The sequence below is a fragment of the Rhinopithecus bieti genome, unplaced genomic scaffold (assembly GCF_001698545.2).
Source record: "Rhinopithecus bieti isolate Rb0 unplaced genomic scaffold, ASM169854v2 scaffold_33210, whole genome shotgun sequence".
Taxonomy (NCBI): Eukaryota; Metazoa; Chordata; class Mammalia; order Primates; family Cercopithecidae; genus Rhinopithecus; species Rhinopithecus bieti.
Window position 1 is genome coordinate 1,002,921 of NW_016814226.1, and position 14,003 is coordinate 1,016,923.

The 14,003-nt window shown below is 42.0% G+C and overlaps 1 protein-coding gene across 3 annotated transcripts in view; it reads right to left on the bottom strand.

Moving 5' to 3' along the window:
• The window catches only part of EFCAB6 (EF-hand calcium binding domain 6), a 324,746-nt gene that overhangs the window by 98,914 nt on the left and 211,829 nt on the right, over nt 1-14,003 (bottom strand). For all 3 annotated transcript variants that reach the window (XM_017850034.1, XM_017850033.1, XM_017850035.1), the window contains 2 exons: nt 12,406-12,502; nt 3,926-4,044 (listed from right to left, as the gene is read on the bottom strand). In XM_017850034.1, the coding sequence (XP_017705523.1) occupies nt 3,926-4,044; nt 12,406-12,502 (216 nt within the window). The remainder of the gene's footprint in view (nt 1-3,925; nt 4,045-12,405; nt 12,503-14,003) is intronic.

Genomic DNA, 14,003 nt, shown 5'->3' on the forward strand with positions numbered 1-14,003 from the left:
GCCACCGAGCCCCGTCCTGGCTCGTGGTGCCCCCTGCTGCTGTGGTGGAGAGGTGAATCGTCACTATCAGCAAACACTGGGGGAGGAAGAGAACACGCCAGGAGGGTGGGAAGCTGAGCATGATGAACTGATGTCACATCAACAAGTAGAAAAAGCAAGAAAAAAACCACAATATCAAGTTCCCACGGATCATCACCTCTGCTGAGTGCATTAGGACTGATCTGTTGTTGTTTTACGAATTTTCTGAGTCTTCTAAAATGCGTGTGCATTAATATGATGACCAGAAGATCTTTTCAAAGCTATATTGTCATTTTGCCACTAACATTCATGCTCACATACACCCGGTGCTCTGCACGTACTAGGCTGTTTAGTTGCGTGACCATCCCATTCAACCCTGGGGCCTTTTGGAGGGTAGAGGGTGAGAGGAAGGAGAGAATCAGGAAAACAACCATTGGGTACTAGGCTTAAAACCTGGGTGATGAAATAATCTGTACAATAAACCCCCACAACATGGGCTTACCGATATAACAAACCTGCACATATACCCTCAACTTAAAAGTTAAAAAAAAAATAATAAAAATCTCAGGCCTGGTACCATGGCTCATGCCTGTGATCCCAGCACTTTGGGAAGCTGAGGCAGGTGGATTGCTCGAGGTCAGGAGTTTGAGACCAGCCTGGCCAACATGGTGAAACTCCATCTCTACTAAAAATACAAAAAATTAGCCGGGTGTGGTGGTGTGCACTTGTAATCCCAGCTACTCAGGAGGCTGAGGCAGGAGAATCGCTTGAACCTGGGAGGCAGAGGTTGCAGTGAGCTGAGATTGTGCCAGTGCACTCCAGTCGGGGCAACAGAGAGAGACTCCGTCTCAAGAGGTCAGGAGTTCAAGACCAGCCTGGCCAACATGGTGAAATCCTGTCCCTACTAAAAATACAAAAAAATTAGCTGGGGATGGTGGTGGGTGCCTGTATTCCCAGCTACTCAGGAGGCTGAAGCAGGAGAATCTCTTGAACCTTGGAGGTGGCGGTTGCAATGAGCCAAGATCGCACCACTGCCCTCCAGCTGGACGACAGAGTAAGACTCTGTCAAAAAAAAAAAAAATCTCAGTTTCACAAGACGAAAAGAGTAAAGAATTCTGGAGCTGGATGGTGGTGACGGCTGCACAACGTGATGAATGTATTGAATACCGCTGAGCTGTGTGCTTAAAATTGGTGAAGATGGTAAATTGTGCTGTGTGTATTTTGACACAGTATAAAAGTGGAGAACAAAAACAACAGCAGTGAAGAAAATCTTGCATCAACAAAAACTCGATTTGATTTTGAAAATGTAGATATTACATGAAATACTTTCCAGGAAATAGTTCATCTAATGAAGTGAAACAAAAATGGCAGGTGCTATAATTTGCAAAGCGTGCTAGGAACTGCACGATTGACCTAAGGGAGAATGAAAAACACGGACACAGGAAGGGCCACCAGGTGAATGTGCATGCTGACCCAAAGGCAATTCCAGAGGGAAAAAGGGATTCACTGAAGGGAGGGAATAGAGGAATTACCAGCCCAAGAACTGGACTTTTCTATGGCCTCCAAACGTATTCTCTCTCTAGCAAACTAGATTCACCATCACTCTTCCACTTCCTCACAAATTAATCTTGTATGTGAAATAACTCAGCTTAAAAGCTCAGTTTATTAGTCCTCAATTTCTGAGCCTTCAGAGGTCCTAGCAAGGACACAGCACTTAATTACCAAGACTTTCTCTCCTTAAGAACATTTGAGTATCTTAGGCAATGAGCTCTGGATTATTCGTTTATCTTGGTCATTCTCAGCCCTGCAGAAGTGCAGAGTCAGTGTTTAAGCAGCGTTTGCTGGGTAAACAAATGAAGAGAGGGTGTGTTAAATTTACTGAGTGGTTACTGCACACCAGGCCCTGGGCTAGCACTTAATATGACTCCTTACCCAGGCCTCACAGTGGCCCTGGGTGACAGGGAACATTAGTGCTGCTTTGCAGATGATGAGGAGTGTACGGCACAGAGAAGCTAAGTAACTTGATGGAGGCCACACAGCAGGAGGTGGGCAGGAGTCACACCCATGCATCTGGCCGCAGTGCTGTTGCTCTTAACCACTTACCATCTGTGGCATGAGGTCAACTAAACAATAGCGGACAAAATTCTGACTGCAAACAGTTGTCAACACAGGGTGAAAATCTGTACATTTCATAATTATGTTCATAAGCGTATAAAGAAACTTTAGCCACAAGCCAACAGTGAGTGTCCACCTCCAGTGGAAACAGAAATAAGCTCTGTCCCACCCTCAGAAAAAGGCTCCGTCCACTCTCATTTCCCCCATGGGAACCCTTGTGGGGACGTGCCTCCAATGCCTCTCATCCCCATGGCCAGCCCCCACTCAGGGGTTCCCCCCTGGTGAGACAGTGGTCTCCCAAGACCAGCACCTCCAGCCAGTCTCTCCCCTGAACTGTTTCCTGACTCATCTTCCTAAACCACAGCTCTGTTCACCCCACAACCACACTCAAACTCCATTGTTCCTCACTGCCTGGTCAATAACACCTGAAAGCAAGGACCTAGTAAGGGATTGGCCCTGCCCTTCCTTTCTGATCCTGGGAGCCCCATGCTACTTCTGATAGAACACCTGCCTCCTTGCAGACAGGTGGACTGCTGACCAAGAATGTCTCCTTCTCCATCCGGACCCATGACAGCTTCCAGCCCTCCCTGGCCCCATGCTCCTGCCTTACTGCCCAGGCCACTTGACTTGCTCTCTGCCCGGGGGTTTTGCACAGTTGTTGCTGTACCATAGTTACCTGTGTAAATGCATTCTGTGCCCTGACAGCTTCCCAAAGACAGGGACCATGTCATCATCTTTGGATCATCCCAAAGGTCAACTGAGAGGGAGGGCTATGCATTTGCCTACTCTACAAAGATCTGCCTGTCACCCAGCTGAGACTACTAATGTAAGCTGCTCAAACAGAAATGGGCAGGGAGTCTAACTGGACCCTGTGTTGGAACTAATCTTTAAAAAGTAAGGATTTTGTAAGAACTTCCAGTTGCTTTTCTAAATTAGACACAAAACAACCCACCTAATTCTAAACTTGGCCAACATTTCAGCCTTCCACTTTGAACAGATGAAAAGCTGGGAAATGGTAATGAACTGTTTCATGAGTTTGCCTCCTGAGTGGACACACGATGTTGGTATACCATCCTGGGGGAATGCAGGTGGCTACGGACATAAAATGAAGAAAGAGGTAATTTGAAGTTGGGTCTGGAACTTGGAAATAGATCACATTGTTAGTGGACTGTGAAACTTAGACATCTATCCAGGGAAGACCATAACTGGGGGCCCAATTCCAAAACAGCTAAATCGAAAATACATTTGACAAATGGAACCAACATCGGATATAATTTTCAGTTTAAGAGACTCTCGGGAAGCTACTCCAAGTTGCTAAAAGTTTGGTTTTTCTTCCCACAGATTACTTATCTATAAAACAGTTGTGCAACATTAATTTCCATCTATAGGTAATGGGGAGAAACTGCTTTTCCCTTTACCCATTGCATATCTGCTGAGTGAGGTGTATTAGAGTTAAGTCCTTGGAGAGTGACTTGTTTTGTTAAAACAGTAAAAGTTTGGGCTTGAGCTCCCAGGTCCTTGGAAATAGAAACCTCTCAAGTCTGGTATGGATGACGAGCATTTACCCTGGTTCTCCGTGTTGTTGAAGACCAAGGCAACCACCAAGGCTGCTTGCTATGAGCACCAAGGAGCAAGGAACAAGGAAAGACGTAGGAGATGAGACAGATGCAACCAAGAGAAAATACTCCCAGCCCCCAGTTACCCTGAAGTAGGAAAGGTTAGGCTGAATTTGCTGCAGCAAGCAATCCTAGTCCTTAAGAACAGAAACCAGCCAGTCTCATGTGCCACTTACCTTGCCCAAAGCTTTTCAAACTCTCTTGGTGTGAGGGGAATATCAAAACCGTACAGTGCGTTCTTTATGTCCCGGCGTCGAAGAATGCCATTGCCCTCGTTATCGGTTTCTAGAAAATTCTACAGCAGAAGACGGTATTTAGGAATATGTGAAATGTATGTACGACAGCAGAAAAGATGTTCAATAGTCAATATCTGGGACAATCCAAAGCATTTGTATCCCCGTCCACCTCCTTAATCACCTTTTAATCTAAGTTCCAGGTATCCTCATCATTCCTGGAAAGAAAGTGATAGAGCAAAATGGAAACGAGAATTAGGTGTTGGAAGCGGGTGGTTTCTGAGTTGCCTCAGGGGTTTGACCTGGATTCTTCTCCTGATCAACAACTTGGGTTCACAAATGATTAGAAATAAGGGCCAACCAGAGCCCAGGAAATGAGATGGAGCATCCTCATCTCAAGGATGGTTTGGTTTTAGCCCTCTGGCTGTAAGAGGGGAAATGAGGCACATTAGACTCCAGCTATTATGACAAGATTATATGGTACCATTTTTATGGCCCTGAGGGGTACAGAAGGTATTGTCAGGCACGTAAAAGGACAACAGACTTAAATAAGAGCTAACACATGTGGTTCTCAGCAATGTCTTCAGTTGTTTCCAAGTAATAGCTCATTTAATCTTCTTCATAACAACACGATGAGGTGGATATAATGGGTACATCTACAGAATTCTCTGCAAGCATGATACTTAATAGTGAAAGAAGAAAACATTCCCCTTAAGATCAGGAACAAAGTGAGAATATCTCCATCACCTGCTATTCAACATTGTACTGCAGGATCTCAGCCCATTTATTTGGACAAGAAAAAGGATAAAAGGTGTAATGATAGGACAGGAAGAAATACACTTATTATTATTCACTGACATGATTGTATACATAGGAATACAAAGAATCCACAAATAAATTATTATAAGAGGTGAATTTAGCAAGCAGTCTGGATTCTGTATCAACAGGCAAAATCAATCACAGTTTTTATATATCAGACACGGAAAGTGAAATTTTAAAAGATAACATTTACAAAAGGCATCAAAAATCCAAAGGCCTAGGAATAAATCTGTGATATCTGAGAAATGCCTTTATACAGAAAAGCATAAAACTTTGCTGAAAGATATTGAAGAAGATCAAAATATATGGAGAGACACTATGTTCATGAATTAGAATACTCAGATATAATAGTAAAGGTGTCATTTTCTTTGTGGAACTTGACAAAGCGATTCAAAACTCTTGAAGAACAAGGTAGAGGGAGTTGCCTACCAATTAATTAAGATGTATCATTAAGTTATAGCGACGACCAAGATGTGATGTAGGTGCCAGCACAGACAAATTTATCAGTGGAACAGAATGAGGAGGTCAGCAGCACCCTCGGGCCATGATGTAGGCAGTGGTGATACTCAGATCGGCCAGGGGACAGGGGACTTCACAATGACCAGTGCTGGGAGAGCAGGACTTCCATATGGAGGAAATGAGACGGGGTCCCTGCCTCTCAACACTTGGGAAACATCCAGTCCAGATTTCAAGACCTGAATGTGAAAGTTGAAACTGTCAAGCTCCTATAAGAGAATGTGAGAGAATATCTTCATGACTCCAGGGTAGAATTCTTAAACAAGACCCACAGAGAGATGTTAGTAAATCTGACTACATTAAAAAGAACTTATATTTATCAAAAGACACCATATAAAAAAGGTAAGAACACAGAATACACACTGAGAGATGATAGTTGCACCACATGTCACTTACAAAAGAGCAGGATCCACAGAGCAGTGTACACTATGACCATAGTCACAGTTTCTGCTGACCGATGAGAAAAAGACAAACCAGCATGTAGACTTAAAGTCTCAAGCAAGCACTTCACAATCGAGGAAACCTGACTAATGAATGACTAAGTGAAGATACTCAATCTCACTAATAACTAACAAAATGCCAATCAAATCTGCAATGAGATACTATTACATATCCACTAGAGCAGAAAGAACTAGGAAGTCTGATGGTACCAAGTGCTACAGGGTTGAGCGGTTTTGACAAAGTCAAAGATATTTACTATCTGGGCCTTTACAGAAAAATGTGCTGGCTCCTGGTCTAAGATATTGGCAATATTCTTTTCCTTCACCTGAATGGTGGTTACATGGTGACTACTTTAAACTTATTTAAACTATACATATGCATTTTATATACTTCATAGTAGAGTCATAACTTGAAAAAAACAAAAACTATGCTTTAAAAGCAATTCAGTCTGTAGGATTTCAGAGTCCCTTTAAAAACACATAGCAGGTCTGGCATGTAAGAAACTTGGAAGTTACCACTCTGTCCCAACAACAAGTAAAAATCTGACCAAATTGGAAAATCAACCACTCTTCTTAAATCATAAGAGAAGTGAAGTTACAGGCCAAATCACTGTCCCCAAAACTGGACAGACAGACAGGTGAACACAGAGAATCATAACTTACTGAGACAGACACCCATAAGCAGAAAACTTTACAGGAACTTATGCCAGAAAGATAGAAGTGGAGGGAATAATTCCTAACTCATTCTATGAGACCAGTATTGCCCTAATACCAAAACCAGACAAAGATATTACAAGTAAAGAAAACTACACACCATTATCTCTCATGAGAGATAATGTCATTGATAGTTAAACAGGAATAGCATTGAATCTGTAAATTGCTTTGGACAGTATGGTCTCAAGCTGAGAGCAAAATTAGGAATGTAATCCCATTCACAATTGCCACAAAAAGAACAAAATACCTTCGAATATAGCTAATCATGGAAGTGAAAGTTCTCTACAATAAGAATTACAAAACACTGCTCAAAGAAGTGATGACACAAACAATGGAAAAACATTCCATGCTCATGGATTGGAGGAATCAATATCATTAAAATGACCATACTGTCCAAAGCAATTTACAGATTCAAGGCTATTCCTGTTGAACTACAAATAACATTCTTTATCTAGAAAAATCTATTTTAAAATTCATATGGGACTAGGTGTGGTGGCTCATGCCTATAATCCCAGAACCTTGGGAGGCTGAGGCAGGCAGATCGCTTGAGCCCAGGAGTTCAAGACAAGTCTGGGCAACATGGCAAAACCCTGTCTCTACAAAAAATACAAAAAATTAGCTGAGTGTGGTGGCACATGTCTGTGGTCCCAACTGTTTGGGAGGCTAAGGTGGAAGGATGGCTTGAGCCTGGTAGGCAGAGGTTACAGTGAGCCAAGATCATGCCACTGCACTCCAGCCTGGGTGACAGAGTGAGACTCTGTCTTAAAATAAAATAAAATAAAATAAAATAAAATAAAATAAAATAAAATTCATATGGAACCAAAAAAGAGTCTAAACAGCCAAGGCAATCCTAAGCAAAATGAATAAAGCTGGAGGTATGAAGTTACCCAATTAAATTATACTACAGGACTACAGTAACCAAACAGTATGGTACTGGTACAAAAACAGACACATAGAACAGTGGAACAGAATAGAGAGCCCAGAAATAAGACTGCACACCTACAACCATCTGATCTTCAACAAAGCTGACAAAAACTAGTAATGGAGAAAGAACTCCCTATTCAATAAATGGTGCTGGGATAACTGGTTAGCCAAATGCAGAAGATTGAAACTGGGCCCCTTCCTTATAACAAATACCCCTTCCTTATAACAGAAAATAAACTCAAGATGGATAAAAGACTTAAATGTCAAATTCAAAACTATGAAAACCCTGAAAGACAACCTAAGCAATACCATTCTGGACATAGGAATCAACAAAGATTTCATGACGAACGCAAACTTGACAAATGGGATCTAATTAGATTTGACAGCTTCTGCACAGCAAAACTATCAATAAAGAGACAACCTACAGAATGTGAGGAAAATTTGCAAACTATGCATCTAACAAAGGTCTAACATCCAGCATCTATAAGGAACTTAAACAACCCCATTGAAAAGTGAGCAAAGGACATGCCAGATACTTTTCAAAAGAAGAAATACATGTGGCCAACAAGCACATGAGAAAAAGCTCATCAGTGGTCACTACAGAAATGCAAATCAAAAGCACAATGAGATACCATCTCATACCAGTCAGAATGGCTACTACTAAAAAGTCAGCTGGACATGGTGGCTCACACCTGTAATCCCAGCACTTTGGGAGGCAGAGGCAGGTGGATCACCTGAGGTCAAGAGTTTGAGACCAGTCTGGCCAACATGGTGAAACCCTGTCTCTACTAGAAACACAAAAAAATTACCCGGGTGTGGTGGCATGCACCTGTAGTCCCAGCTACTCGGGAGGCTGAGGCATGAGGATCACTTGAACCCGGGCGGTGGAGGTTGCATTGAGCCTAGATCACACCACTGCACTCCAGCCTGGGTGACAGAGCGAGACTCAATCTCAATTTTTTTAAAAAAAGTAAAAGAATAACAGATGCTGGCAAAGTCGCAGAGAAAAGGGAACGCTTATACACTGTTGTATGTCACTGTTGGTGGCAGTGTAAATTAGTCCAACCATTGTGGAAAACAGTGTGGCAATTCCTCAAAGAGCTACCATTCAACCCTGCGATCCCATTACTGGGTATATACCCAAAGAAATATAAATCATTCTAAATATGTAAATATAAATATATTTATATAACATAAATATATTACTATTATATATAAATATTTTATATCATGTAATATATGTATATAACAAATATTTTATATCAATATCATATTTATGTAACTTAAATATATGATATTAATATATATTTATATAACAAATATATGATATATTTATTAGATTGATTAGATAACAAATATATGATATTAATATCATATATTTATATAGGACAAATATAAAGATACATGCACAGGTATGTTCACTGCAGTACTATTCATGATAGCAAAGACATGGAATCAACCTAAATGCCCATGAACGGTAGACTGGATAAAGAAACTGTGGAATATATACATCATGGAATACTACAAAGTCATACAAAAGAATGAGATCATGTCCTTTGTGGGAACATGAATGGAGCTGGAGGCCAACACTCTTTGAAAACTAATGCAGGAACAGAAAACCAAATACCGCATGTTCTCACTTACAAGTGGGAGCTAAATGGTGAGAACACACTGACACAAAGAAGGGAACAACAGGCACTGAGACCTACGCTTGAGGGTGGAGGGGAAGAAGAGAGGGAAGATTTGGAAAGATAACTATTGGGTATTAAGTTTAGTACCTGGGTGACGAAATAATCTGTATGACAAACCCCCATGGCATGAATTTACTTATATAACAAATCTGCACACGTATCCCTGAACCTAAAATAAAAGTTAAAGAAAACTACAATACCATTTACATTAGCACCCTCCAAAATGAAATACTTAGGTATAAATCTAATAAAACATTAGCCAGGAATGGTGGTGTGCACCTGTTATCCCAGCTACTTGGGAGGCTGAGGTAGGAGGACCGCTTGAGGCCAGGAATTCCAAACCAGCCTGGTCTTATTTAAAAGAGCTCTTACATGCAACAGCTATATAATGAAAGCTACAAAACTGATGAGAAATGTTTTATGTTTGCAAAACCTAAAGAGAGATATTCCATGTTTATGGATAGGAAGGCTCAATAGCATCAAATATAGGTTCAATTCAATCCCAATCAAAATCCCAGCAAATTGTTTTGTAGAGATCTATAAACTTACTCTAGTTTATATGGAGATGCAAAAACTTAGAATAGCCAACACAATACTGCAAAAAAAAAAAAAAAAAAAAAAACAAACTTGGAGAACTGACACTACCTGATGTCAAGATTTACTATAAAGCTACAGTAATCATGACAGTGATATTGGTTAAAGAAAAGGCAAGTAGAGCAGGGGAACACAATAGAGAGTCCAGAAACAGACCCACATAATCAACATATCCTTGACAAAGGGGCAAAAGCAATTCAACAGAGCGAAGACAGTCTTTTCAACAAATGGTGCAGGAACAATTGGACATCCACGTTCAAATAAGTGAATCTAGACACAGACATTATACCCTTCACAAAAATTAACTCAAATGGATTACAAACCTAATTATAAGATACAAAACTATAAAACTCTTGTAAGACAACATAGGAGAAGATTTAGAAGACCTTGAGTTTGGCAGTGACTTGTTAGATATAATCCATGAAAGAAAGAATTCATGAGCTGGGCTTCATTAAAATTAAAAATATCTGCTCTGCAAAAGACACTGTCATGAAAATGAAAGACAAGCCACAGACTGGGATAAAATATGCACAAAAGCTATATCTGATAAAGGACTCTTAAAACCCAACAACAAGAAGAAAAGAAACAGTCCAATTAAAAAATGGGCCCAAAACTTAACAGATACATCACTAAAGTATATACGGAAAGATGGCAAATAAGCATATGAAAAGATGCTCCATATCATATATCATCAGAAACATGCAAATTAAACAGCAATGAGATACCACTACACCCCTATTAGAATGGCCAAAATCTAGAACACTGACAACACTAAATGCTAGTGAGGATGTGGAGCAACAGGAACTCTCATTCCACGGCTTGACTGCAGAAACCAAGGCCTTGCTAACCCACCTGTCACTCACTCTCCAACAGTGTTTATCATTATTTTTTTCACAGCACTGATGTGCTTTATTGCTCATTGACTGTCACCTCCACTGGTGTGTGATCTCCATGAGATGGGATCAGACTGACCGTGGTTACCACTACATCCCAGTGCATTACTGGTGCACAATATGTGCTGAAAAAATCCAAGCAGGGAAGGATGAAGCTGAAAAGGGCCCTGGAATTGGCCCTCAGGAGTCCCTGGGGTCCACAGAGAGCAGCAGCAGCAGATGAGGGCCAGGAGGCTGGTCTGACCACCCTGAGAGGGCAGACTTCAGGAGGGGAGGAGAAAGAGACCAGGAGAAGATTGGCAACTGGGAGTGTGGAGGAGGGAAGAGAGTCTAGGGTCAGCTGAGAGACAAGGCTGGCTGGAGAGCAAAGGGTCTCATCTCTTTTTAAGTCAGACCCAAGTGAGAGGAAGGTTAAAGAGAAGTTGGTAGAGAAGGTGTGGAGGATGATGCCAAATAGTGCACTCTGCTTTCTTCTCAGCTGGTGTTCACTGGGTCAGGTGCAGTTTCTAGTGCAGACCCTGTCCTGAACCCCTGAACTTGGAGGGCCGTTCTGAAAGTGGGCCACACAGAGCTCCAGTCTGTGTGATTGGTTGGCGTGGGCCAGCGCAGACAGTTCACTCCATAGAGGGCACAATATAGACAGTCGACTCTATGGAGCCCATGGCACAGACAGTCCACTCTGAGCAGGACAGGAGGCTGGGTAGAGACAGTCCCAAGAGGTCAGCAGCACTTCAAAGACAAACCTTCATTTTGGGCACAGGCCAAGAAAGAGCAAACACAGAAAGAAAATGACCAAATGAAACGAAGTGGAGATATTTTTCAAAATAATGTGAAAATATTTCCATAATGCAGTTTAAAAAATATTTATTAGAGGGAAGCTATTGCCTTCTTGTTGCATTATAAAGTGGTGATCTCACAGCCTAGATTTCAGGACAAACTCGGTTTTGCACGTGCAGTTCTATTATCCTGTAGGTCTGGCTGTCATTGGCCCTGTTGGATTAGACAGTCCCATCTCAATATCATAATCACAGTTTATATGATTACACATGGAGGGTATCTGCCTTATACATGTGCTTCTATAATTTTGGCAAGACAGGAAGAAACAGCTCTTTAAAATTTATGTTTATATTGTATAAAATTAAGTACAACAGCATCTTATATTTTTCATGCATTAGTTTGGTAAAAGAAATTGTGGTTTTTCCGTTAAAGTAATGGCCAAAACCGTGATGACTTTTGCACCAACCGAATACATTTTTAACTCATATCAAGCCTGAAGTAATGCCAGGAATTTCTGTTCATGTAACTCCAACAATTCCTTTTTTTTTTTTTTTTTTTTTTTTTGAGACAGAGTCTCGCTCTGCTGCCCAGGCTGGAGTGCTGTGGCCGATCTCCGCTCACTGCAAGCTCCGCCTCCCAGGTTCACGCCATTCTCCTGCCTCAGCCTCCCGAGTAGCTGGGACTACAGGTGCCCGCCACCTCGCCCGGCTAATTTTTTTTGTATTTTTTTAGTAGAGACGGGGTTTCACCGTGTTACCCAGGATGGTCTCGATCTCCTGACCTCGTGATCCGCCCGTCTTGGCCTCCCAAAGTGCTGGGATTACAGGCTTGAGCCACCGCACCCGGCCAATTCCTTATCTTTCTAAACCTCACTTGACCTTGAATGTGAGAATTTAGTTTGAAAAAATCTTTTAAGAATAGCAGGAGTCCCCACACTGGGTATACAGAGTTGTTTTCCCATCTTAGCAGCTGGAGCTGAACAGCTTCATCATCCCAATGATCTTGAAACATTGAAATAGATTTCTTTCCTTTTAAGGAAATAATCATTTTCTTACCTTAGACAAGTCTGACCATCTGTTTTTTGCTTTGGTAACAAGATACTGATGAGCCTGTTCACAAGCTAGTTCTGAATCCGCGACCTTCTGTTTTGGTCTTAAAAGAAAAAAAAATAATAAATAACTGTGTTTAAATTTAATGGGTTCATTAATCTCCCAAGGGGTTTCCCTATCCCCCTGTTTGTTTCAAGGATACCATTAAAGTCTGTTATTTCACATCTGGTTTAACTTAATTCTTAAAATACAGTCTTACTTCTCCAGCTGCATGTCAGGGAAGTCTTCTTAAATTGTGTAAGTCCTTGTTTATTTTCAGATAAATGCTATTCAACTTTTTTTTTTTCAGCACACAAAACAAACAGGGCTCATTTATTCTCAGAAGGGGGAAAACACAATATAACATTAAGTGTCTTGGGAGGAAAACAGCTAAAAACTTTTATTTCTGAATTTGCAAGTTGGAGAGATAATGGAGACTCCAGGAAATGGTTGAGAAACACTGAGGGAACTTCTCAGCTCATTTTCCAAGGTGAGGCTTGTAGGATTTAAAGATAGGGCTGGGCGTGCTGGCTCACGCCTGTAATCCCAGCACTTTGGGAGGTCAAAGCGGGTGGATGACTTGAGGTCAGGAGTTCGAGATCAGCCTGGCCAACATGGTGAAACCCCGCCTCTACTAAAAATACAAAAATGAGCTGGACATGGTAGAAACATGCCTGTAATCCCAGCTACTCGGGAGGCTGAGGCAAGAGCATTGCTTGAACCTGGGAGGTGGAGTTGGCAGTGAGCTGAGATCGTGCCATTGCACTGCAGTCTGGGGGAAAGTGCGAGACTCCATCTCAAAAATAAAAATAAATAAAAAGGATCAAAATTCTGTCATATTTACTCACAGGATGGACACTTAAAAAAAGACCCTGTGCTCACAGGTCCCTGCTAGGCCACAGTAAAGCACAATAAAGGCTGAGGCTGGAGGGGCTGGGATGCCCTGGATCTTTCCACGCACTAGAACAAATTAGGAATGGAGGAAAATGTGTAAAGCCCGTGTGCACACCCACCCTGGCGCCCGGCTAGTGTAAACTGCAGTCACTGTGATTTTCCTTCTCCATCTGACTCCCCCTGCCCTTGACAGCGCTGTCTCTCCCCCCTCTCTTCTCAGAGGTCATCTCTTCGGATGTCCCCAACTACAGCCTTGACGCTGCTTGCCTATGAGTCTGCACCACCGGTGCCACACCCTCACCTGCTTTTCTGTGCCATCTTTCTCCAACTGCCTACCGGACTCTGCAGAATCATGGAATTTCGAGGGTGGAGAGGGATCCAAACTCAACCAGCCAATCGCCTCTCACTACTTGACCACGTAAGGCTTTGGAATATTGATGGAATTATGTTGCAGTTTTACAATTTTTGCTTAAAAGGACTGTAAGTCCTAATGATGTCTATTGCCCTGCCTTCACGTTTAGACTCCTCCTAAATCCCAGCTGCACCAGAGGACTCACCTGAACCTCCCCAAAGTGCTGTCAGAGAGCCCGTGAGGGGCATGTGCTATCTCAGCAAAGTCAGTGGATCCCAGTTGATGTCACTGTCGAAACGCATATCCAAACAGCCCTAGG